The sequence below is a fragment of the Molothrus aeneus genome, chromosome 2, assembly GCF_037042795.1.
Source record: "Molothrus aeneus isolate 106 chromosome 2, BPBGC_Maene_1.0, whole genome shotgun sequence".
NCBI lineage: Eukaryota > Metazoa > Chordata > Aves > Passeriformes > Icteridae > Molothrus > Molothrus aeneus.
The window spans coordinates 37,774,495-37,801,123 of NC_089647.1; the positions used below are offsets into that span (position 1 = coordinate 37,774,495).

The 26,629-nt window shown below is 40.6% G+C and overlaps 1 protein-coding gene across 2 annotated transcripts in view; it reads right to left on the reverse strand.

Annotated features, from left to right (window-relative positions):
• The window catches only part of SESN3 (sestrin 3), a 45,401-nt gene that overhangs the window by 17,086 nt on the left and 1,686 nt on the right, over positions 1 to 26,629 (reverse strand). Inside the window, exons 1-5 of one of the 2 annotated variants that reach the window (XM_066544718.1) lie at positions 21,132 to 21,214; positions 4,348 to 4,413; positions 1,824 to 2,021; positions 968 to 1,150; positions 323 to 559 (exon numbers count right to left, since the gene is read on the reverse strand). In XM_066544718.1, the coding sequence (XP_066400815.1) occupies positions 323 to 559; positions 968 to 1,150; positions 1,824 to 2,018 (615 nt within the window). In that variant the 5' untranslated portion in view covers positions 2,019 to 2,021; positions 4,348 to 4,413; positions 21,132 to 21,214. Of the gene's footprint in view, positions 1 to 322; positions 560 to 967; positions 1,151 to 1,823; positions 2,022 to 4,347; positions 4,414 to 21,131; positions 21,215 to 26,629 lie in introns of those variants that run through there. The other variant, XM_066544717.1, reaches the window with a different exon arrangement.

Below are 26,629 nucleotides of genomic sequence, written 5' to 3' on the forward strand. Positions count from 1 at the left end.
ACAATGCTCCAGTCAATGCCCCACTGTCTAAAGAAACTGGGACTTTGAGTTTTCTGCTGAAAGCAAAGTTTCAGTCTTGCCCAGCGGGTGGTGAGATTAACTATCAAAATCACACTGCTCTGACTGCCATCCACTGTTACAGGGTGGTTTTCAACAGATTACAGTGGAAATTGCCAGAGTGTATCTAAGAATTACTGGACTCAAGCATTCCTGTAAAGTAGACAAAAAAAATTTTCAAACTAAAATTTAAACAGGACAGAATGGAAGTAAGTTTTCTAATGCAAAACAGAGGCAAGAAAAAGAATTTTCTTGCAACACTAACCCCGAAGTTGCTACTTGTGAGGGATGCATTTTCTATGTTGTTGTCATTGGCAAGATCACAAACACAGAAGTTGTTGACTGCTATAAGTCTGACTCCATTGGATGTATCCGGATCTCTCTCTGGATTAATGCCACTACCAAACACAAAACTTGCCAAGGCATGATAATGGGCCAACAGGACAACAGCATGAACCAGTTCAGGAAGAGACCAATTATTTTCTCCAGTCTTGACAAGTTTCTGAAATGAGAATAAAAAAAGTGTAAATATAAAATTTCTTTTGGCCCCCAGATTTTCTATAAAACACTACACATTTCAAAAAGGGATCAATTCTTTCTTCCAATAATACCATATTCCCCTTGCACACAAACTCTCATGGGATAAAAAAAGAGACATCTAATATATTACTTCTTTTCTTTGGGCTATTTTAGCCAATGCTATTCCTCAAAAGAAAATCTTACTGGCTTTGTCACACAGGAGAGTCAGCTTGTTTGGTGCACTAGTACCTCCCTGAACTTTTTAATTCAGGGTAATGAAGCCTAACTAGGCAGAGTTCTGCCTGTAGTTCCAAGCCTACCTTGCACGGTTCTAGGCAGTTCTTTTCACCAGACATTTACTGGTATTTACAGGGCATGACTGAAAAGGTACCTGGATGTGCTCTTTTGTGATCAGCCAGGGCCGGTGTGCAAGAAGTTTGTTTATTTCATTCAGGTTTTTCAGTCTTTGGGGAATGTATTCTAAACCATTCAACCACTCTGCAATCCCACCAGTCTTCAGAAACTCATCAACGTGCATATTTATTAGGTAGGAACACTGATGTCTGGCAGCAGCCTGGAATAATTAAACACAGAGGGAACAATGCAGCACATTAGTGTCTGATCTGGTTTTGCTGTGGGTAAGAGACAGGTTAATAACACAAAACAAAAGTACAATGTCATTCCAAAAGGCCCAGTGCAAATGCATTTCAATGCACTTCTATACAATATGGAGGATTCTCCAACAAAAATATATTTGATTACTCTGGATTGCAAAATATAATTTTGGTTGGAAGTGATCACTAGAAGAGAACTCTCACAGAGCTGACTTAGAACTTGTTGCTTGGAACCTTGTCCAGACAAGATCTTCACCCTTGGAGATCACAGAACCTTTCTTGGTTCCTGCTGCAATGTCCCAACATCCTCAGAGAGCGAATTGTTTTCCTAGTGTCCCCCCGGAATTTCTTGTGACTTGAGTCCAGTGCATCTCATCCTACTGCAGTGATGTGGGCATGTGAGAGGAGTATCACTGTGGGAAACAGGGCATGATGTGGGTTGCCAATTCTCCCCTCTCACTGAAAACCTTCTGGCTAGGCATCCTTTATTGTGATTAAAATCTACAACAAAGATTCAGCTTCTGTCAAAATACCACCATAATTTCTCCTTTCTAAATTCTTCCTGCTTTTGTTCTTTTTTGAAATACAGAAGTCAGAGTTGCAGGAGAGGAGGCACAGCCTGCTGGTACGTACCATGATAGCAATGTAGTGCCTGTAGGGCAAAGGAAGGGGCCCATCCATGCGCAGCATGTAGAACTGGCTGCGGAGGAAAGACTCCAGGTACTGAGTGTGGATGCTCATCACCTGGGTGATGTTATCCAGGCGACCAGACGTAGAATATTCTTCCACAAGAAGATTAGTACGTTCATCCAAACCATTTGCTTGCATAACCTTCAAAATAAGATGGAGAAATGTTAACAGAGGGAGAGATTTTCTCTAGCTTTAGCCTTTGGGAGAAACACACTGTGGTATGAAAGGTTTATCTGTGTCCAGACTTAAAGACAATGATGGAGTTCTGGATGTATATTTGCAAACATACATGCCTGCATGAATGCAAATACACACACACAGATCCTGCTTGTATACTGAGAACTGAAGAGCACTTTACACTGAACCTCTGTTATTTTTATACGTTTCTAAAAACCCAAAGCTATTTTTCTATACATCTTGAAACAGAGGAAGTCACAGATGCTGAAATCAAACCTGTACAGGGAGCTGAAAGTAAGTAAGAGCTAAATGGAAAGTAAATTCTTTATGGAAGACAACCTGTTCAGACACACACCACCTGAGTGCTCAGCCCTAAAATCAATTTCAAAATTAATGGAGAGGAACTGGATTATGTAACCAAATTATAGAAACAGCCTGGCAATCTACTCCTTCTGTGCTTGTATAATTGAAGAGGAGATCAAATGCTAATTTGTCCATAACATTCAGGTATTATTTAGAATAGGAATTTAATGCTTTCTTTAAACAAAAGCTGTTCTTTAATTATTCCAACCAATCCAAACCTTGGGCACAAGATGAAATGAAACAGCATAAGAGTAAGTAGCTCTTGCATTGCAAGCCCTGACACAGTATGAGTGCTATTACTCAGTGTTTATCACTAGGAACAGCCATTCTCAACATGTTCACCACTAAAGTTACAAGCACAAGACTAGAAAACCCAGTATTTATTCTGCCACTGTGCAGTAATAAACCAGCCAGCTTACTATTGCAAACACCATTAAATGAGAATATATTTTAGTTGTTTTACTGCACATGAAGGCAGAAAATGCCTAAAACCAAGAAGCACAATGCTTTTGCTGAAATATTCTATTTAAAATATATGTTCTTCTTTATGATGGGCTGATGAGTGGGCCATGTCTCAAATATTTTTCTACCAGATCTTATATAGAAGTCACATGCAAAGAAACAAAACAACATATTACATCTTCACTTCTCACCACTGTACTTTCCTGGCTTAATTTGTGGGCCCAGAAAGAAAGGGAAGAAGCAGCTTCACAGTTAGGCAGCTCCATCTTTTTTACATGTGTATCTTCACTATGGCAGCTTTTCTGTGCCTTATACCCAAACTGATGCCTTCTCAGTGGTCCTTAATAATGTTTTTACCATCAGAATTTTATTCACACATTAGAGATCATTTATCTTCCTGTATATACCTCACTCCACTCCTAGGAGTCCCCCTTATTCTTCAGCAAGTGTATCTCCCATGTATTTAAGAGATTCTTGTCTCATTTAGTGGTTTCTTGGGGAAATAATATTTCTTGTGTCCCTAGTAAGGTTTCTAATCTTCTCCAGCTTGTCAGGAATTTTTCTTGTAACAGTGCGAGTTATAGAAAGAAATTCTGCTGACAGAATCAAAATATAATCCTGTAGGACTGTGCTGTTGCTATGTTAGGCATAGCAATATGCCATATGATTTTTTCTAAGCTTTATCTCCATCTCTATTACTATCCTCTTCATACTGTGCATGTACTTCCTCCTGATTTATTTCCATCCACAGACATTTTTTTTTAAATTCTGCTTTCAAAGCCTTGTGGCATGTTATTAGGAACCTTTACAATTAAGTCATTATTCTCTGTCCATATTCTTTCCATTGCAACAATAAAGCAGCCTTTAACACCAGTAGTGTTATTATCACTTCAGTGTGTTACTATGCTGTCACTAAACCCTCTCTATTCACTGTACTATTTCATGACAAGGAATGAGGGAGAAAGGCAGTCGTTTGTTCAACAAACCACAGTCGGCATTTGTCATGGTAGAAATCTCCAGTCTGAAATCCACTCCTTCCTTTCAACCATAAATTCTCTCAAGAGCCACAGCTATAGTCTAAGGAGTGAAGTCATATGTGCAGGTTCTCTCAAACTGAAGGTCAGGCACTGCTCTGAGAGCTACATAATCACGCTGCTGCAATACTGGACAGGCCTCCCTTCAGGTCTGGCATTATAAATAATGTGTTCACACCCACCCGAGAGGAGCAGAGCTGTCACTCATGGCTGTCTCTGGGAAAGCTGGTAACAGAAAAGATGTCAAACAGTACCACTTATGTGGAAGGATGGGGTGGGTCTCACCCACTGGAACTTGCTTCAGAGACACCATTGCTTTTGCTTTCAAGGGAGCTCATCCAGGTACCATGGAACAAGCAGGGTCATAGAACCATCCTTCAGTGTCATTATTTTCAGAACTATCACCCAAGCCCAGCTAACTGCAAACTTACTTCATTCTCTGGTATAAAGGCACTTGGTCCTCTTGTCAACGGCGGGGAGACCTGTACTCTCTTTTCCTGCAAAACAGTCACATAGTTCAGTCACTGTCAGGAATTACATATTCACCTCACAAGATGAGATCTTCAAGGTCTGGATTCTATTCTCTTCTCAAAGCCCCCGGGTGTTCACTGAGGATGCATGGAACCACACCACATTAGATCAACTTTGCATCCCCTGTACTTTGCATGAAGGAATGGCATTCATTTTGGCAAGGATCAGCACCAATTTTGGGCAGGGGTAAGGCAGAAACAAACCCCAAAAATCTAATTCCAGTTGGTTGACAGACCAGTTCGAAGATACACAGACAATAGCAACAAAACATGTGGCATGGTGCTAAAATTAGCCAATTTACTGGATTGAATGGAAATTTGAAAACAGAGGGGGAAAAAAAACCCAAAAAACCACACTCAGGAAATTACAATCAAGATGCTGTTTTTCTTCAACATCAGCATCTGATGAGATCCTTAGTGTGTGAAGAGTGTAAGAACTTTTTGTGCCAAATATTGGCATGAAAAGCAAACCAGCTGTTGTAGTGTGATGCAATATCCTGTTTTAGCTATCCCAGTCCTTTCTCAGGTGTGCCAATACCTTCTCCCTTCCCCTCCCCTTGCCTCCTGCTGAGAGCTGTCCATCAATCTTGGCAATCCAGCAAGGGCGTCATCTGATTGGCAGAAGTTCAAAAGATGCTTCTCAGCCCTGGGGTCATTGGGCTACCTAGGTGCCACTTCTGTCCTGAGCCTTCCCCCCTCCTACCTGGTTGGTGGCATACCTACCCCCTCCCTCCCCCTGTCCCCAGGGCTTAAAAGGACACTGGGACCATGCGGTCGGCATTCTGTTGGAGCTCTTACAAGATCCAGAGATCTGTGACCCTGGAATAAAGCTCTGGATTAAACACTCCGGCAGAATCCGTCTCCTTTTTCCCTTCACCATCGCCTAAAGCCTTTCCACCAGAGGTAAACCTGAGTTCCTGCTTGCCTGGACTTGTTCCAAGTGCTAGCTGCAACATCCAGCCAGCCAAAGGTGTCTCTGAGGTGAAAGCCATCTCAGTTGCTGCCTCTGGTCAAGCAGCAAGGGCCAGACGAGCCCAGGCACGTTCTATCCGGTAATATTGGGATCATATTCCAATATTTTGGTGCCCAGCCAGCAAGACCCAGTTAGATGCATTTTCAAGAAACCTGATGAAAAGGCCACCTGGCTCACTGCTGAGCCTGGAGCACACTGCAAGCAGCACAGCCTTGGTGTGCAAACCCCAGCTACAAGGCAGGAGGATATATTTAGTACAGAACAAGCTGATAGTGTAAAAAGAGCCAGAGGACTTTTCTGATTTATTAGGGATAAGAAACTGGATTAAGATAAAATGTGCTGCCAACCAGAGGAGTGAAGGGGACCTGGGGAGGCTGTCTGCTCCTCCAACTCATCAAGGGCAGGACCAACACTGTCCACATGATTCCTGAACAGTGTTGGTCCAATTCTCCTGGAGGTTCCTTCCTCTCCACGGGTGATTTATTTCAGTGACTAACTCCTCAAACTGTTAAAGTTTTCCTAATGTCTAATCTGAATTTCCCTTGAAATAATTTAAAGCAGTTGCTTCTTGTCTTTTCTTCTTTTCCTCTTTATGGTTATTTTCCACCTATCTGGCTGGTTGCACACTTGTCTCAAGTCCCTAATTGCAACCACAGTGTGGGTGATTCTTAATATGTTACCCATAAACAGCAGTATTGGATTTGCATACTAAGTATTTCGTGCCCCTAACATAAAAGGCTGAAGTTTTCCATAACAAATGACTCTTAAATACCTCTACCAGGGGGGCTTTAAGCTTAACTGCCAGTGTGCACAAGCAGCAGTGCCAGTCCCATAATGAATGTGCCACTGATTTCCACCCAGGAAAATTAAGCCACTGGATCTGCGTAACTATTGTCCTGATCCTTAAAAACATCCTGTCCTTTCTAAATTAGATTAAAGAATAACATGCAAAAATCAGCAATGATTATTCAGGAAAGATGTTCCAAAGCAAACTCTCACAGGACAATTGAATTTGTGACTTTGGAACAATTAGCTGCTAAAAGATGCAGAAATAAGCTGGATCAACCACATGAAGCCCAGCAGCCAGGAGACAACTTCCTGCATCTGCTGCCTACTGTCACAGCCCCAAAAATCCTGTAAGACATTTCTCATGTACAAAAAGTACTCAATCTAAAGTATGAAGAAACGGTGAAGAGAGTCCTGGTATCTGCACATGCAACCCCTTCCTCACAGTTACACAAGGCACAGGAAGACATCTTCTGCCCTCAAATACACCCTCTTGCCAGCAGCCAGTCATTTCCACCAACATTAAAAAAAAGAAATGCTTTCCAAGATTGGATCCAAGCTTGGATTTTACTTGGTTCGTAAAGGTTATCTGGAAATTAAAGTTTAAAACCATTATTTCACACTACATAATCTGAAGGAAGCAGCTTGTGTGAGTGATGCAACTTGGATACCTGTACACTGTCAGCTTTTGCTGGAGCATACCAGAGCTCAACCTTCTCCATCCTGCTCTCTGATCTGTACCTTCTTCAGGCTCTGCAAAGCTGGTCCTTAAGGCCAGACCATGGCAAAAAAATCCCTCTGTTGCTTCTGGCAGGACGTGGGCTCCATTCCCCTGTTCTCCCATTCAGTGTGACTGCTATTACTCCTTTGTGCCTGCAGATAAGCTACTGCTGAGGAAAGGAGGAAACAGTACTTGGGTGGATGAATATAGGCAAGTATCAACAGTTAATTCCTGTGAATGATGACAGAAAGTTCAGGAGATAGTCAGACATGAAAAATGTGTGCAAATCTACTACAAAAAGAACAAAATCCAACTCCTTCTGGGTGGTGGAAATTCTATAAAAAAAAGCCTGGGGGAAAAAAAAAGACAAACAACCAAAACAAGAACAAAACCCCAAAAGCCTGAACATGATCATTCAAGCTGATGAGTCTTATCACTAGACACTTACAGGGAGCTGGGCTTTTTTGATATTAGAAATGAAATTCTTCTCTTCCACCAACAAGAAAGATTATTTTGCCTTCTTGCCAAAGCTTTTATTTTATTAAAACTGGTTAAAACAAGATTGTGAGGAGAAAAGGAGCAAACATCATCTGGTTGCCCAAGTTCTCAGGATGCTATAAATAAAACCACGTGAAGTTTACAAGCATTGAGAAAGATAATGTTGGCTTTGTTGAGCTGTAGATAAGAACCACTCCTTCTGGGCATGCTTTATCTAGAACAATGATTTAAGGTCTACCCGAGAACCCAAACATAAAAAAGCAGTTAATGGGAATTAGAAAGCAACAGTGCAGACTTATGGTCCTTTATGGTGAAAATTCTTGCAAAGCTTCTTGTTTTCCAAGAAAGCCCTTTTGTTTTCCTGTCCAAGTAGTCTTTGCAGATTACACTATCACTAAGTCAGCCAGGGTCCCAAATATCTTATTTGAAATTGGATTCTTTTGCTAAGAGGCTGAAGCAAGAAACAGGTTGCTCAGCAACTAAAATGCTACATGCACAACTACCAGTCATTCTCTGCTTCATGATCCTCCAGAAACAAAATTACTTGAGTAAGAACAATTTCCATTTACATCAACACTAATACCTTTTTGAGGGCTGTTTCCTTAGAAGGAATGAGATATGAAGGGCTTCAAAGCAGAAAAAAGTGTGCCTGAGCAAGTTCCTGAGAGAGGGGCTGCTGCAAGCCAGAGCCTCAGAGCAGGTCACTGTCACGCTGTGGTGTCAGACAGCAGAGCAAGACCCCTGCAGAGCACGGGAGAGCTGATGCAGGAATTCATGAAAAATCTGACGTAAACTCAACCTGTGACTTCCTCCTGTCCTTAAACTGCACTTGCAATGGTGTTAGGACCTTCATCAGGAATCTGAATGGTGACAAAGTAGCAGCATTTCCCCTTTGCCCAGGATAAACTGTAAGAAATACCTTCGTCCTTGGGCGAGCTCTGCAAAAACCCAGACACAAATCTGCAACTTGCCATCTCATGGGTTTATTTTCAGTTGTGGCAGTGACTGCACACCCTTCCCTCCAGAGCCAAGATGGGCACTGGAATGCAGCACCTGCATCCCAAATAGCTGCCAAGTGGCAGAGCAAGGAATGCCAGAATCACTGGGGCTGGCGATGCGGCCATGAAGGCCAAGGGGGAGAAGCACGAGCCCAGCTGGCACTGGGATAGCACAGCGGCTTTCCTCCCAAAGCCCAAAGCAAAAGAAATAACCTTTCTTCCTCTTCACCACCACATGAATCACCGTGTCCTCAGGCTTTAAAGAAATGGCTATTTTTAGCAAGCTGTAAAAGGAGGCTGTTTTGCTTGAGAATGGAAGTGCTGGCTGGTGGGGCTGATCAAACAGCTGCTTTAGGAAGCACTTCTGAATATCTATGGATTCAGAAAACATGGGTGAGAAGCTTGCACTGCTATGGGTGCAGGGAGGATTCTTACACACATGGCACGTAAAATCTAATTCATCCTGCGCTTGACATCAAGGTGGCCATGCTTCAACAGGATGGGGGGAGGGGGATCACAGGGAAGAAACATTCAAGAGGGAATTTTGTGAGCCATGACAGTGCTGCCAGTTGTGTCCCTGCAAACTCTCAGAGCAGTGCAAATGTCTGGGAAACACTCATGAAGGGGCTCAGAACCTCCACTCTCACAACACCTGCCACCACTGCCAAGACATCAGGATAATACACAACACCAGATCAAATATAAATCCTAAGGGCAACCCAAAATTAGCTTTTCCTGAGGAATAAATTGTTTTTCTTAAACAAGCAGAAATGTTTTGGAGGAAGGTAATGAGTAACTTATTATTTATTAAACCTTTTCTTATATTATAATCTACAAGCCATTTTGCTACCATCTAGGATTTGTAAGGATCTTTGTTATTTAAATTCAGTGGTCCATCTCTTTAAAATACTCATTATCATCTGCAGCAATAATCTGAGTCAAGTGTGTCACTGGATGGGAGTGGAGAACTAGGTTTAGGATTCCCTATCTGGGGCTGAATCTTACCAAAGGAATAGCTTTTGTTCCGCAGTCTCAGTTTTATCTTACAGTTCTTCAGACTCAAAATACACCAGCTCAATCTCACAGACTTAATGTAATGGAGCACATATTTGCTTTTCAGCTGACACACACAAATGCCTTGAATTTTAGTTCACATTACAAGCAGCATTATTTGCTGCTGCTGCTGGTTAAAACCCCACCTATAAACTTCTTTCTCCTGCTCCCACTGTTGTTACTGAACATATTTTCATTTTTTGTTCTTGGATCCTGGAACAGGGTCTACCCCGACTGGCTCTAATTACAGTCAAATGCTCTGATTTTCGGTAAATTGTAACACAATTTTAGTCATACAGTCATACTGGACCATCTGCTTATTCCATCCTCACTGAAAACAGAAGAAAGCATTAAAAAAAGTTATCTGAATACCAGTTGTGTCTTAGCATCTACTTTTATTCAAACTCTTCCCTAGGATGCAGGAGGGATTTTGTTTATTTCTGCACATGCCAAGTTGCCTTTTGATTTAGCTCCCCAACCTTGGCAGAGGAACAGTAGTATAGAAATGTGGCAGAAGTTTAGGATGTATCTAATTCATTTTAGGTGGTAACTTTATTGTTGTAAATTTGCAGAGGATTAACATAATAGTTAAAACTACACATAGTTTTGCTGACTAAAATGAAAACCTCAATAGTCACAGTTTACCTGTCTTCACAAGTCAGTTCTCCTGGGAGAGAATGATCGACAAGAACAAAGAAGTATATTCAGCAAAGCTGAGAAATTTTGACATTTATTGACAACAATTTATTGATGTATCATTCTTTAAAGAAAAAAAAAACTGTTTATGGCATCTAATGTAATAAACTGGGAGCTTCATAGCTTCAGAACATATCTACAATTCATCTCCCATGAAGTTTCCATTGCAACTTCAAAATTTTAGATATACATTTAAAGGGTCAACCTTGGTGTCCTGTTATTCAAAACAAATTATGTAGAAAAAGAAAAGCCAAAAGACAAAAATGTGAAGAGCAATGATTTGAATGATGCATAACACTTTATTTGCTGGCAGTGCAGAACTCCTCCTTACAGCTGACCTATTCCTATAACTAAACCCAGGATATAACTCCAGAAGCAATAAAAGAAATGTTCAGAACAAACAATGTCAAAATGTTGAGAGTTCACAAAGCAAAAGTCCTTGCCTAGGGTCATTTGTTAGGGGTATTTCAAGTGATTTTGCAACAGTTTCTTCCTCTTAACAGACTGTCCAACTCCAAAAATGCAAACTAAGCCATAAAGATGAAAATTAGCAGAGGAAGTCAAACAGCAGGAAATATTTTTTTTTAAATGAAACAGCATTTCAAAATACTTAAACCAGTAACTTTTAACATTAAGAATTTGGCATCTTTGTGCCTCACAGCTGATGAAGTGGTGCAAAGAGCTGGGAAAAGAGCCAATGTAGTACAATTGATGGAGAGCTTTTGCTCTGGTAACAGGTTACAGCCCTTTTGGATTTCACACAATAAAAGGAAGCCTATCCCAAGTTCCCGTCCCTCTACCAGCTATTAAGAACACAATCCACACTAATTAGAAACCAAAGGTCAGCAATTTCTACCCAGCCCAAGATGGATGGTCAGGCAGGAGAAGTGCCACAATGGCTCCTTGCTCTTTGAAAGATATCCGGTACACACGGCCCACGGGACAAAAACTCAGCAGTGAACACGAAGTTATGGCAGAAAAGCCTATCACCTTTTCCATAAAGGAAACCTACATCTGCATCCTTACTGCTCCTACTGCGGTGTCTCTCTCCTTGTGCTGGAGATCATTCCTATGAACCAAAACCAGCCTCCAACTGCACCAAGGACCACAGTCACATGGCAGAGTAACAAGTATGCTGAAATACACTTCTTTATTTAAGAAACCTCAACGGTATTTCACTTTTTTTTTTTGTCAGAATAGATCAAAATGTATCAAGTTAAAGACACACCTGCAACTTAATATTGACTGAAGTTCAGGGTACATCTAGTTGTGTAACTAAGTCTGAGGCTCCTCAATAGAAAAATGGAAAGACCTTCACAACAAAATTCGCTCAACTAACGGTGCCAAGTCAAACGTAAACATTGATTATTAACACCTGAAAAGGATGAGAGACTAACAACAACCTTTTCTACTTCCTTGTTGCTTGAGAATCACTTCTATTTAATATAAGCCAAACCTCAAAGTCTGACTTTTTACTCATGCCCCAGTTGTTCTCAGATACCAAGGATGAAACTCAACTGACCAAACACAGGCACTCAAATCAGAGTTAGCCAGCTGCCTGCTGGTTCAAATGAAAAAAGGAAGGTGATGTCTAACTCAGGATGAGAACAACTGTGTCATGGAAAAGCCTGAATTTTCACCATAAACTAAAAGGACTTCATGGCTAACCAGGTATTGGTCTGAAGACCAGCAAAACATGTATCACCAGCAGACAACAAATGGTCTTCTGGTCTATTTCAGCCTTCAAAAAACTGCTCAAAAAACCAAACAAAAAAAATCAAAATCAAAATTATGGGGAGAATAGAAAAAAGGAGAAACAATGCTTCTCTCATCCATCCATGGAAAACTTCCTCCTTCCCTCCCTGCACACCCAGCAGTAAGACTGGAGTTTGTGTGCTCCTCAAAAACTGCCCTCAGGACAGAAGATCTTGTGAGTGAATGTCTAGATGACTCAATACACTACAAGCACAACAGAAAAGCATTTTCTATGTTTCAACAGCACCAGATATTAAGAGCAAAAGTTAGAAAATTTCGGTGGTTTTAGCTGGGACTTGTTTCATCTGTACCTTGGCTCCCTTCCACCGTCAGGTTTAGTCCACATCTGACATAATGAGACAGACCAGCATTATCTAGTTTGGAGAACATAGCCTTTAGCCATTAAGTTGGCAAAACTGCAGAACTGCACTGAGTTAATCTGGCTGCTCATCAGCCAGGACAGGAGAGCTGCGTGTTGAGAAAGGCTCTCTGAGACAGCACAGCATATCCTTTAATCCCCTGCCTCCTTGCAGAGGGCTGCCTTGTCCTGCCTGAGCACAGCCCATCTAACCAAGCCTGGTTTTGCTCTGCCAGAAGGGTCCCATCAGCTCAGGAGGCTGCAGGCTCAGCATGAGCAAGGGCAGTGACTGTGGTCACACGTGTGGCCTCCATCCTCTTAGGGAGAGACCGGATTGACCTCCCAATTGGATCCATGCAGCAGAACACTGCCAACAGGTACAGCAAACATTTGCCAGAAAGTGCAGACAGAACAGCAGCTGCTTTGACAGGCCTGAATTAATACCTAAATTAATGACTGAGAGCACAGCCTCTTTACAATGCAGTTATTGAATGGTTAAATACTTCAATTCATAAACACACACACATTTGATTTATTTGGCATACTGCCAATTGGAGATTAAAAAACAAAAAGAGAGAAAGACCCCTGGGCTATGCAAATCCATCATGTATCTCTGGCAGAACTGTCTCCCAAGAATGCTCTACCGAATTTTTAATAGAAGTATTGTCTAAAAGGCATGCCTTGTAAGCAAGCAAAATAGAATGGTATTCATCCATACTGTAAATGCATAATGGCATCCTCCCACTGTTAAGAAAGTGGCCGAGGGTTTGGTGGTTTTTTGTTGTTTGGTTTTGGTTTTTCCAAGTATTTCAAAGATACCAAATGATTGAAACACTAAATTAATGTGTATTTCAAAGATACCAAATGATTGAAACACTAAATTAATGTAACGGCAGTACACTGGACAACACTCTGACAATTTTTAAAAAAAGTCTTGAAAGGACTCCACTGCAATTCATGCTAGAAAAACTTCAAATGCTACAGTATTTCAGCAGAGACATCATCGCCAAGGGTTTATAGAAAGAAGATGCATTTAACAGCATGTTACTATAAAAACAAACTGGTTGAATTTTTAACTAGGGACCATCATCAAGGCTGCATTCTCTCATCTCTCCTCTTTGTTACTGGTGTTGCATTCATTATGACAAACAGCAGAGAGAGAGAGATTTGAGGCACAGTGTGCCCTAAAACACTAGGATTTGGATTTTTACCAAGGTAAGACTCTTGAGGTTATGCCTACATTGCAATTGCTAGCACAACTGCTGCTCTTCTACAAGTCAGCTTTAAAGAAGTTCTTGAGATTCACTGGTTTTGAAGAAGTCCTTGGTTAACAGTTCCTAAGTCAGGCAGGCACATGAAGCTCTGCTGCACAACAGGCTTGAGAAACCAGACAAATGTTGAGTCAGCCACTGCTGAGTTTCCAGTTAAAAGGATGAAGCTTGACAGCTCAGAGTGAACATAAAGAGATCTGCTCACAGCAAGTATGGAGTCCTACCTTTGCACTTTAATGGAAAAAATAATAACAATATCCTCCTCTGATTAGCATCTCAGTCCCCCACAGCTGCAGGGGAGGAAGCTGGCCTCTGACCTCTGCACTAGCTCACTAAAAAGGTTTTCCTTCCCAGCTTCAACTTACCTGCATGACAGACTACCAAAAGCAGCAAGGTCTCCTGCACTGGTCTCCTGGCCACAGAAAGTATTTTGCTGCCTGAGATGTTATTCAAGCAATGTTTGTGACTAATGTCAAACACTTCATGTTTACAGACTACCAAAAACTGAAAAATCTTCACAAAAATCTCCACATCTGTGTGGAAATCCACCACAGAATTTAACTCAAGAAGGCAAATGTTGAGGACCTCTTCCATGTGAAAACCTGTTTGACCTGGAAACATGAGATTTTAGATCACACAATCCAGCTTCCCAGGCATTTCCACTACTTTTCACCCTGCAATGTCACTGTACAGCTTACTCTTCTTGTAGTTGTTCTTTAAAATTCAGTAGGAGGTGCACTCTGCCAGCTCCCCCGATTGGCCATTGAACCAGGACACATAAGTGGGAAGTCTGAATTTTATCAGAAGAGCAGCAAATCCGCTGCAGAGACACATTTTGCTACCTGGAGGATATCACAGGTGCTTCTCTGTTGCATTTCAGGGAATAGGTACATGAGCAGAAGCCCCACACTCCAGAAATAAACTTAGCATGTGTCCCTGCCAACACTCCTTGCTGATAAGTCTGTGTCCTTGTAGTGTTTTCAGCTCAATAAAAATTTCTAGGACACCATCTCTTTGCTGAGTAGTAAATGCTGCTGCAGACATACACTCCCAAGCACCTTTCACTAACCAAGTACTACATAAAACCAAATTCTCTTCAGAGACATAAGAAAGTCAAACAAATGGCACAAGCATGGGCTTTCAACCTGCCTTTCCCATACCTTTAATGTACCAAATGATCACAGCAGTTATTTTGAATGTCTGTGTATGACCTATCTTAAGTGACATGGAAGTAACTCGCCAAGATTTAGAAAACAAAATCCTCTCACACAGATTAAAGAGGGAAATGTGCTCTGCTCAGTACTGGAGCTCCTTTAGCTAGTTTTCTGCCATCTTTTTCATACAGGATTGTGAATCACAGTAGCTTGAGTCTTAGAAACAGCAACTCTGAACTGAAGATGTTGCTGTCACAAGCATGTCAAATAATTTTAATTGATTGCCTCCTTGCTGTCACAGTCCATGCATAGTGTGCTTGTGCCACCTTCAATAAAAAATTATCAACCAACCAGCAGGCGACAAGCTCAAGCAGAGATACTTAGCTTTCTCCACAATGTGCAACTAAGCTGTGGAAATCCTTGCTGTAAGATGCTAAGGACAAAAAGCCAGAGGGTGTTTAAAAGTGAAGTGTTCAAGTTCATGGAAGAGAAATAGAAGAACAGTTATTTAATATGGAAAATTCACCTCCAGCTCAGGAAGATTTCAAATGGCAAATACTTGGATCCTGGGAGGTAGTGCTGTGGGAGTGCATAACAAACTGTTCCATTTTGTTTGTCTCTCCGTTCTTCAATATCTTCCCTTGGCCACTGTCAGGGACCGAAATCTGAGTTGCAATCTGACCCACTGTATCTGCCCTAATGCTCTCATATATCTGCAATAGATTGGTGCAAAGAAAATACTTATTCTTTATGTCCTATTAAAAATGGAACTTATTTTCTAATAGAGACAGGAATTGACATCCCCCAAGCAAGGAAGCATTTTAGCTAAACTGAACCATTTCAGAAATAAGCATTGTGCTAATCCAGGGTAGATGATGCAAGCCATGTTATGGAGCTCCTTAGTGCCTGGGTGAGCACATTCCTGCACTGCCTGTTAACACAGGTGGTATCATATAATTTACTTCAGAATCTGAAGTACATTACACTTCAATTCTTTACTGATATGGTTTTAGGAAGCCGGTGTTATAATTCCCATTTTCTAAATGCACCTCATCAGAAATTTCCTCAATTTAGATTTGGAAAAGGTGAAGGAAAAAAATGCCTATTGTCTATATGTTGTAATGCCTTAAAACATGAAGACAATATACTTATGATTCTCACTACTCACCTAATGGGCAGGGGATGTTTGTTTAGATAGATGGTACTGGAAGAAAAGCACATATTGGCTATGCTACCTCTCCATGGAGAACTTTAAGCCATTTGCATTCACATTCAAGACAACATCAATCATGAAAACATGAGCCAGAAACATAAGGTTTCTAATTTATAGCAAAATTTGTAGCTGATGTTCCTTAAGATTTTAAGTTAATCCATTGAAAAGCTTTTAAAAGAAAATTACAAGCCTCCTTGGCACAAGTTTCTTGGACAAATGCTTATGTACAACTGATGATCACTGACATCTTTGTGACAGTTCAAGTAACGTAAGGCACACGGATGCTGTTCTCCTCGCTCTGCCTGGGAAGGGACAACCCTCCTGGACGTCCAAAAGGAGCAATATCCTCCTGCTTTAAGAGAAGCACCTTTTTTCCTCCATCTTTCTTTGGCCGATGACTCAAACAGAGAGAATGTGCCAGACGAAAATAAAATCTCCCTGACTAACATGCTTTATGTCTAGCCTAAAGGTACAATTTCCAAGAGCGAGCGCCTTGCTGTCTAAGCCAGGAGTTTAAGCCTCTTTGGATTAGTTGACTTGTAAGCATTTTTCAGAAGGAGGTGGCATCCACACCATGCCTCTGAGTTTACTGAAGTGAGTCTTCTTACACAGTTTTCCTGAAGGAAGCCCAGAAATATCCTATAGGTGCTAGGGCCACAGATAGAAAACCATGGGTGAACCCTTTTGATTTTTCACCTGATAGGAAATCCTGAAATAGTCACCAATTAGAACAAATTATTTCTCCAAGGAGTCTTGTTTGCAAAGGCAGGAGACTGTTTTACAATGAGCAGGGAGCTGACACACTGTTTTACATTTGATTAGTCTGGGAAAGTCTGGCTAAGAGACAGACAGGGGAAAAGCTTCATCTCAGTAGCACATTCGCAAGCCACTGACTTGCTGGAACGACCATAAGAATTCTTGCAGTCAGGCTGTTTCTTCCTTTTTTTTTTTAAAGAACATTTTGCATCTTAAGTTACATCTTACCAAAGTGAGTCATTAGTGAGATACAATCTCCAAAACACACTGACTTAATGTAGCTGAGCTGGTGGCAGCAAAGACCTAAGATACAAATGTATTTTCATGACAGAGCTTAAAAGATATGCTGATTTTCAAAAATGAAGACTCCTAACTGTTAGAGAAGATTTATTGCATGTAAATACAAGAATTGTGTAGAGACAGATCAGCTACTCCTGCTCTGTCCAGCCACCCAGGCCAGCACATTGACAGAACTTCAGATTTACCCCCAGCCTCTGCTGGCAGGTGGTACCATTTTCTCAGAGTACTGCCTATACTTTTACTAAGAGACCTTTTGCTACAATTTGGTGACTTAATGACTCTACCAAAAAAAAGCACCAGCAATAAATAAAAAAAAAAAAAACCACAAAAAACCCCCAAAAAACAAACAAACAAAAAAACTCACTTACTTTATACTCTGTTTGAATAATGATTTCTGTAGCTATGGAAGAGTGATATATGCACTGCCTACTAAGGTTCTTCATTGCCCTCCAGTCGACTTGCCCTTTTTCTTAATGAAGCCACCAAACTCAAACTGAGACCTTTTCAACAGAGTAAGCCCAGCTCCAAAGAGACATATTCACAGCCTTTACTTGCCCCAGCCCTACCTCTATACAGACAGAGGTGCAATTTTTTGTCCAGCTTTTCTGGGAAACAAGAACTGATGCCATAGACCTACCTTCTCAAACAAGACAAATTAATCATTTTGGATGGCTGGATGCTGCCTCTATGCATTCATGAGGCACAGCTTAACTCCAAGGAGTGTCCCATACAAAACAGCAACAGCACTGGATAGTCAAACTGCTTTTGCTTGTATGGCAAGTTTCTGTTGGATAAATAGGTCAAGTAACTACACCTTTATCTAATACCTTTTGCATTAGTGGCCTAAGGAGCAGGGGCACGGAGGGAGACCCTCCTTCCGCCTCTGTTCCCCTCCTGCTTTTCTAAGCCATGTGTGAAAGATGTTTGCAGCAAACCCTCCATGGCTGCAGCCTGCTTTCCTTCCACTTGGACTCTGCCCTGCTGGAAGAGGCACCAAGCTCCGTCTCTCCTGAAGAACTACAATGCTGGCCGCAGACTCCTTCAGCCTTTAATTATGTTAAGTTGACCTTTTCAACCAACACACCTTTCCTCCTAACTACTTGTCAAACACCAGCACAGAAGCAAGACAAGTTTTAAATTGCTGGGATAGAAGTCACTAATTTCAAAGCAGATTCTACTTGAATGACCCCAATGTTAATGCCTCATCCAGTCTTTTCCCAGTAACACAAAACTTCAAATAATAATGTCATTGAACAATTTGTTTGTGGGTTTTTTTTGGAGGGAAAAGAAGATGAAAATATTCTATGAGCCATTAATATGGCATAAACTAGTCAGGAGTTTTTCTGGTTCAACCTTTCCACTGCATTTGTTTAAATGTGGCATCTGCAAAATGTAAAAATATTAAATATAGTGGAGAAACAGAACTGAAAAAAAACCCCAAAAAACAAAAGAAAAGAAAGAACACAAAAGGCCATGTCTGATTCTAGTGACATGCATTAGAGCCTGTCTTCTGGATTTCACAGGGAGAAGGCAACCAATCAAAATGAACTGTTGACTAATGAACACCAAGCACCTCAAGTGTTCCTAAAGTATTTTGATATGTCTCCTACCACTGGGGACTGGAAGTTTCCACCACAGGATATTAACAGAGCCCTAGTTTAGAGTTTTTCTAGTCATAGTGGTCTAGAGTGAAATTGGCTGCAACTGAATTAAAGAGGACTTACAAAACATGGGTGCTCAAACAGCTGCCACTGCACATAATGGGTACTACAATCAGCTTCTGGAGGGAACTGAAGGAGCCACCTCATAATGGGGAGAGAAATGTGGTGCTTCAACTTTAAATTCTTATTTATAGTGTGTTCTTGTCACCTTATTACTGGACAACAACAGGGACAAACTGGGAACTTCAGCATGTTTCTACCTCATATACAGATCAAGCTGTGTATAATGTATGTGCACAACCACCTAAGTCCAGCTTACAGAGTTGGTTCTATGGGTGCTTCTCTAGTAACAGTTGCCTTAGTTTTCTAACTCTAAGCCAGATATTGCAGTCAGGCAATCATTGCTCACTGGAATAATCACATCCTGATGCTGATTTCCAGGGAGGCACAAGGTTTGCTCTGCCTGCTGAATAGCCAGTGGGTATTTGCATGCAAGCAGCATGTTGACTTCAAGACCCAGAACATATTGTAGTAAAGCAACATTTCAAGTGTTCTTCCACACTGGATAAGATCCAGCTGGTGTCAGGTAGAATATTTAGACAGCATGTAGGCGCTCCATTTCATTAGAGGTCTAATCAAATTTCTAAATGCTAGAACAAATTACTATTTCCACACCTCTAATCAGCAATGAGGGTGCTTTACTGAGAGGAATGTCAATCAACTCAGAGGGGAATATTTTTTTTTTTTAGTTAATAGGCATAATTACATTAAAACAGATTTAGAACCATATGGCCAAAACCCCTCCAGATACATTTAGACAATAATGTAACTATATTCCCTTTACCACATGCTACAGCAGGAGATATTAAACATATTTACAAGCATGTGCTATTAAATTAGGTTCAACATTGTTAAGACACTGTCTTATTAAACAGTTTTTAACTGCAGAATTCATATGGAGGAGAGAACATATGCTAGCTTTCAATTGTTCTGTTAGTATCAGCCAGAGCAAATCCAATGCAATAACAAACTGCCCAGAGACAAATAAATGATGATTTTGAATAAGCAGCTGTGTACTGCTCTAGAATGGTTTACACCAAGACAGCTTGTATTCCTTCACTGTCATGAGCATAACTTTGTTTACTGAGGTTATGTGCAATTGCTCAGAAGCATGAATTTTCATTTGAAAATGTTAAGTGACGAGTCATTCTTGCAACCATTCCTCCTTTCTAAGGAACAATTTTAATCCATCCTATAAAGTGTCAAATGACTCTGAAGGAATTTACATTTCTCTCCAGTTTCATGACAAAACTAATTTGAAATTTAATATGCTTTAAAACAGATACACAATTACACATTTTGATTCCAAACTGCAGCAATTGAGACATATTGACTGTATTTATGACTTTACTGCTCATTCTGAATAGATGAAAACCTGATTTTCAAGTTACCTTTTACTTTTCTTCTAAATGTCTTTTGCACTTGTAGAGGTAACAGAGATCTGTGACTCCAAAGAATTCTCATGAATGCAATTCCTCCTGGCCTTCCTACATGTTAACCTAAATTAGTGTATGTTGGAAGACTTAAACCCCATGCCAAAGGGTGGTCCACACACTGACCACACCATATTCCCTTGTGATAAAGTCTTATTATTTCTGTTGCAGCCTATTCTCAACACATGGAGCCAAGAATACTTCATATTCCACTCCATTATTGCTTTTTACCACCTGATCCCCTGAGGAAGGGGACTATAGGTAGCCTCACACTATTACCAAGTTCAAAAGGTTGGAGGCTGAGCTCAGAATCCATGAGAAATCCATTGCTAGTCTAACAAAACAAGGTGCTTATCTTAGGAGTAACATGAGAGTCATTAACAACAACAAAAGGTGTTTAATCAGGAGGTTGTATCTGTTTATTTATCTTACCCTAATTCAGGTAACCAGGGATATTCAGAAAAGAATTAATATATCCTGCTCAATTAAGAGCACTGACTTCTGTCTCTTACCCTGAGCACCATCACCTTCATCAGCCTCTCCCTAACTTAAATCCATGACTGCCACAAAGATTATGCCCATAAGAAAAGAGCCCATGCTTCAAAACACCTTCCTCTCAATTTAAGAAAGATGTGAGAATGAAGATATCTGAATAAATAAGTGGTTGATATGGTCTGTAACAGGAACAAAATAGTTATTCAGCTTCATAAACACATAATATTGTTTACCATCTCTACCAGTATTTTGGCCCAAGTGATAGTTATCTAATGTCTGATATGCAAGAAGCATCCTGTAATAAAAATTTGAAACTAGTAATTAAGAGAGACATTTAAAATTAATACCCCTTGATCATGCCTCCCCTGTTATCAGTAACATTGGTCTGCCCAGGATGGCATACCAAGAACTGCACAGAATTTCTTGAACTATCTGTAATGTATTTCATGGACTGACTGATAGGCAAACAATCAGAAAAAAATTGTTCGTGGAGAGTATCCCTACCTCCCTCTAATGGCATTTCACAATTTGATTCATCTGCATTACATTCCCTATAGCTTCTACTCAAAGCACAAAGACTACCAGGCTGGGCTGCAGAGACAACAATGGGGAGCACCTCTGCATATAAACAGGAACACCTGCAAAGAACAGAGAAATTAAACAGCATAAATTATTTCCATACAGGTTTTTCCAAAGATGATGAGGTGCAATTTCTCATTAACTGAGGTCTCCCTCCTGAGAATTCAAATTTCTTTTCTACTTAAAATGCCCCATTTCCCCCTGGTCCATCCTGACCCACTTAGACAAAAGCCAATATTCAGCCTGGACACGCAAACTATGCTGGAGATCCCCCATTATTCTCCAGCCCTGTAAATGGAAATCTGATAATAAAATCTCCAGACCCCAGCTATGCACAGCTAGAGGAAAATTTTACCACTATCTTCTCTCTCTCAAATCTCCCTAGCCAGAAAAAAAACAGTTCAAATCAAGAACTAAATGAGTATTAGCAGCTCCCTCACCAATGTGGGAGAGAGGAAAAACCAAGGATGCTTAATGAACCATAGTATTTTTTTCAGATTTCAAAACACTGCCATTTAAAGAGATGTGATATTTGAAGCCCTAATTAAGTAATATGCATAAATTTAAAGCAAATGTTCACAGAGTCCACATCTCCAAACCACAGCCTGTGATTTGGCTAATGCAATGCTCCACTCCCTGAAGTAAGTCTAGCAGAAGACAACCTCCACACTTGGCTAATGCACTCGCAACACTAAACCTCAAAGTTTCTTTTGAAGAAAATCCTCCTGCCCACTTTCTTTCCTTTCTCACCTCCATTCCCTCCCTGTAATTCAGGAAAGATTGTGCTTTTGCTTTTGTTCTTTTTTTTTTTTTTTAATAGAATGACTATTCTAAATGAACATGGTTGCTATGAGGCCACCTCTTACAGCTTTTCATTGCAAAACAGCGTCGTTCACCAGAGGTTCATTTCACTCATGCCACTCTCATTACAGGTCTAATGAAAATTTAACAGTTCTGCCATCTCATTTTCAGCCAGTAAAACTAGGAAAACACAAGGAAGTTTCTTTACAGTAGTTTTTAAGGCAAAAGTAGGAGAACCCAGGCAGCCTAAGGACCAGCATACATGTGCAAAGAGCAATACGGCCCTTTGATTTCAGGACACAAAGACTCTACACAGGGGATGGGAGAACAACCAGTTAAATGGATCACATTCTGAAAAGATACAAATTACTGAAACACTCATGAGGATGGGGAAGGAGAAAAACCAGTCAGCTCTGGATTTTCACTGCATTTATTTCACAGGAAAGAATCTTGTTCTTAGTTGTTCATTTGTTGGGAGTTTTTTAAAATCAAATCTTTCAATAAAAAAATGAGAGTGAATTATGAGAGTGAGGGGCCTGTTGCTGTCAACTTTAACTGCCCTAAAAAGTTTGGTTTGTTGCTCTTGGTTTACACCTTTACATTTTTGGATCCTAAAAATTCCATCTTGTCCCCCAGCTGCGCATGCAGGATTAGTTGGAGGAGTGACCTGAGCTGGTTTCACCATGTTTCACCAGTGCTCCAGGGGACTTGAAGACACAAACACTGAAGGCAGACACAATGTTTTACACAACAGAATGTTGCTAAAATTAGAACCAATGAAAACAGAGTTGATTTTTCATGACACACTTTGCAAATCATTCTGAGAACTCCTTTAAGAAGAAGCACATTGGAGATTTAAAGCCATCTAGGCAGCTTCTCACACCCCCTACAGTGTGAAGAGAGATTATTATTATGAGGCATCAAACTGTAAAAGATATAATTTGATTTTACAAATTAAGATTCTCTGTGACAGCCAATGTTTGTTGATGAGATTTCCAAAGCCAACTAGAAAAAGTGCTGCATTGTGGAAAACCCAGGGTATTTTCCAAGCAAAGGCACAGCAACTTTGATTTGCCTATGCTCAGAATAGACTGAACCAGGTTGACTTCCCTCAAAATAGCTGAGATATCCTTGAAAGGCCTCTGGATTTTTACAGTGCAGGTAACAGCATCTCCATGCATCTTCATGACTCATGGTGACACATATTTTAGCTTACACAGGCTTATGAGACCTGACATTAAACTATTTTTGGTTCACTTTTGGGCTACTTTCTTATTCACCCACACAGAAGAATAATGTGAATGAAAGTGTGTCTTTTCTTCTTTTTTGGATATGACCTCAACTCCCTGAGCCCAGGTTAGTGCTATTGTAAGCACGGCATCATTTAATGATGTTCACACATTTTTCTATCTTAAAAGCAGGTGCTTTTTTTGGCAGCATCAGACCTAGAACAAACTCTTCCAGATCCTTGTACCTGTGGACACTTCAATTTTCCAGCCTAAATGATTTATGACCATATTACATCCATCTACTCTTGAGCTAATTTCTCCTCACTTGCTCTTACCATGAGATGTATTTATAGACACTGATCATATCCCTCTTAGCCTTTGTTTCTGCTGGATTAAAAAACCAAACTTTTTTAGTTTCCTTCTGCAAAATCAGTACACCCTTCGTCCCAGCACCCAGCCAGCTCCCCTCTGCGCCTGTTTAATTAGGATCCATCCTTCCCAGCCTCTCTCCTCTTCAACACCACAGCCCTGCAGGGTGACAGGAAGGTGCTGGTCCTCCTGCATAAAGATCCTTCCCCCTGCTCCTTCCAAGGAGCTGCTCTTATTCAAAGTGATCAGCAGCAAACAGCCAAGCCTGTAACTCTCACATTTCACACCACTGGATTTCACACCACTTCAACTATGCCTGTGCTCAAGATCTCCCAGCTCTCCATGAAATGTCCCTGTCTCCCTGGATCAACAACATTTATCACTTGTATTGTCCTCTCAGCACAGTGACTTCTCCTTCCAGCATGGCCCCCCATAATTCCCATTCTCATCACTTCCTAATCCCTGTAATTAACAGTAACAGAAAAACAGACAAACTAGGCAGATCAAAGGTCCCTCCTGCCCAGTAACCTATCACTGCCAGGGGACAATAGGATACATGTCACAGCCAGGAAAGCATATAGAAACTATACTGAGAGGTGTTGCTATTTCATATTTACATGTGTTGTTTAATTTTTCTGTTATGAATTTGTGTAAATAGTTTTCAAATCCAGTTAAACTTTTTGATATATAGAACATTTGATGTAAGTAAATACAAATATTTAATTAGCATTGACTTGCAGTGTCAAGTTAAACCTTTGATGTTACTTCAGATGTTTAATGACTACAGTGCAGTTTTAGTCCATTCAAAGGTTTTTGAAGAGGACACTCTAGCAGCTGTCTTATCAATAGAAGACCACAACATTAGTCTAGGATGCCTGCTTTTGGTGATATCATGTAATATATATTTTTTTCATATTTGCTTTAGTAACTTTGTACAGTATTGAGAGTTGTACTAAAGGAGGAGACATGCATGGAAGGATGAGGAGCAAATTATGTCCATCATTTTTATGGGTACTTCCCCTCTCACAGGATCACCCTGATCAGGTAGGTCTATAAATACCAGGAAAGCCCTGGATTTAATATGCCTTTATGCTGCACTCCAGCACAGACACTGGCTCAAGCCAGGAGGGTCAGCTAAGTCAGCTCCACTTCCACCTTGCCAACAGGAAGGCTGCTTTTAAACCACATTCCCCTGTCACCCACCTGGCCACCGCTCTTCTATCTCCCCCACTGAAATCTAACACAAACCAAATATTTAATCCTGGAACCATGTTTATACTTTTCTGTCCTACCAACTTGTATGTACATGTAAAAGAACCTTTTACTTCACACGCTTTGCAATTTGCAACCAAGCTTGAACAGCTGGCAAATCCTCCCTGTTCCTACATTTCCTGACATATCAGGATTTTTCCATCCCCTGAAGACTTCTTGCTCATTCCTAAAAGCCTTCCTGAAGCAGTGATTTATCCAAAGAAATACTGAGCTCTTCCTATATAATATTCTCTTCTTTCTTGCTTGGGATATTGATTTTGTTTAGGCAGGAGAACCTTGGGTTTCCATCAGGCTCCAGGATAACACCCTGGAGCTTCCCTGCCCAGGGACTCCCCTACATGTTGCATTTTCCAAGGGGAGAGCTGGAGCTGTCCTGGTTACTGAAGTGGCAGCAACTCTCACCCACCTCTAGGAAAGACTTGGCAAAAGCACCCCTACGCCTTGCTAAGCACTTTCTCCCCCTGGTATGCCACAATTTTGTTACAAAGGCTGACCATCCATCCCATGAACTAGAGCTACTCCACTTGTTTTGGACATTCTTCCATGTATTTAAAACTGATTTTTAAAAGCATTAGCCTTGGTTGTGTGTTCAACAAGCTCACTCACCAAACCAAGACAGTATCACCTATAATCACCTATTACTGGCTGTCCTTTTCTTTTTCCTCCTAAACCAAATAATGATGCAGTTGTTGTACCTTTGACTGTCTAAGCCCTTCTGATTAGCAACAATTCTTCTGCAAGCAGATCTGACTATCTATAGAGTGCCATAACAATAAACCCAGCTGGAATATATATCCTTTTAATATGAGAAACCTTCTTCATAGGCAAATTCAACCCATGAATCCTTAGCAAGATTCTCAGCGCTGCCCTCTTAGAACTTTCCATAATAAATGTAACTTTGATTAATCTGAAATTGGATGAAGCATAAAGTGCTGCATCTAGCTTTTCCTGTTTCCCAGCTGAAAGAGAAACTTACCTTCACCCATGAGAAACCAAAACCTGCTAGACTATTTCAAATTTCATTATATGCCACTGAGTTGAAAGCTTGCTTTGCCCCTTATGATTTTGACAACAGCTCTACCTAAACTGTGAGCATTCAAATGATTTCAAATAAAGACTTAAAACGGAGGAGGGCAGAAGAGATTCAACATGTTCCAAGGCCAATCATTTTTTCCAGTATATTATCACATGAACATTAAGAAAAAAAAACCCAACACCATCAAAAGAACAGATGAGGCAGCACTTATCTGAAGATTATTACTCCTCGAGATTCAGGTCAAATTTACATCTCACTTCTGTCAAGCGTTTTGTTTTGGGTTTTTCCTCATGTCTTCTACTTGCATGCTTGCCAAGGAGGTGCAAAAGGTTAAAATTTACAGTGATTTTTATTATACCAACTTTTAAATAATGACAGATGTAGTCAGAAGCTTTGCACTTATGTTTTTATTGTCCAGCCTACAATAGAGATGGAACCATGTCCCAGTGCCACCACTGAAAGCACAGAACACCTTTCAAGAGGCTTTCATGACTCAGTTTCTTTATTCTTCCCCAATTTTGTATGGTTGAAATGACCACAGCAGAGCAGCACTAAACTGCTTTCCTCAATAGACCCAACTGGGTTCCTATGTTTCACCATCATCCCTAAACTACTTTAAAATAAAATTAAAATCCAACAATAAATCAAATCCAGCAAGTTTCCCGTTACCAGAAAAGTACTATCTAACCTTGCCACCACCTCCTACCTCCCACTGA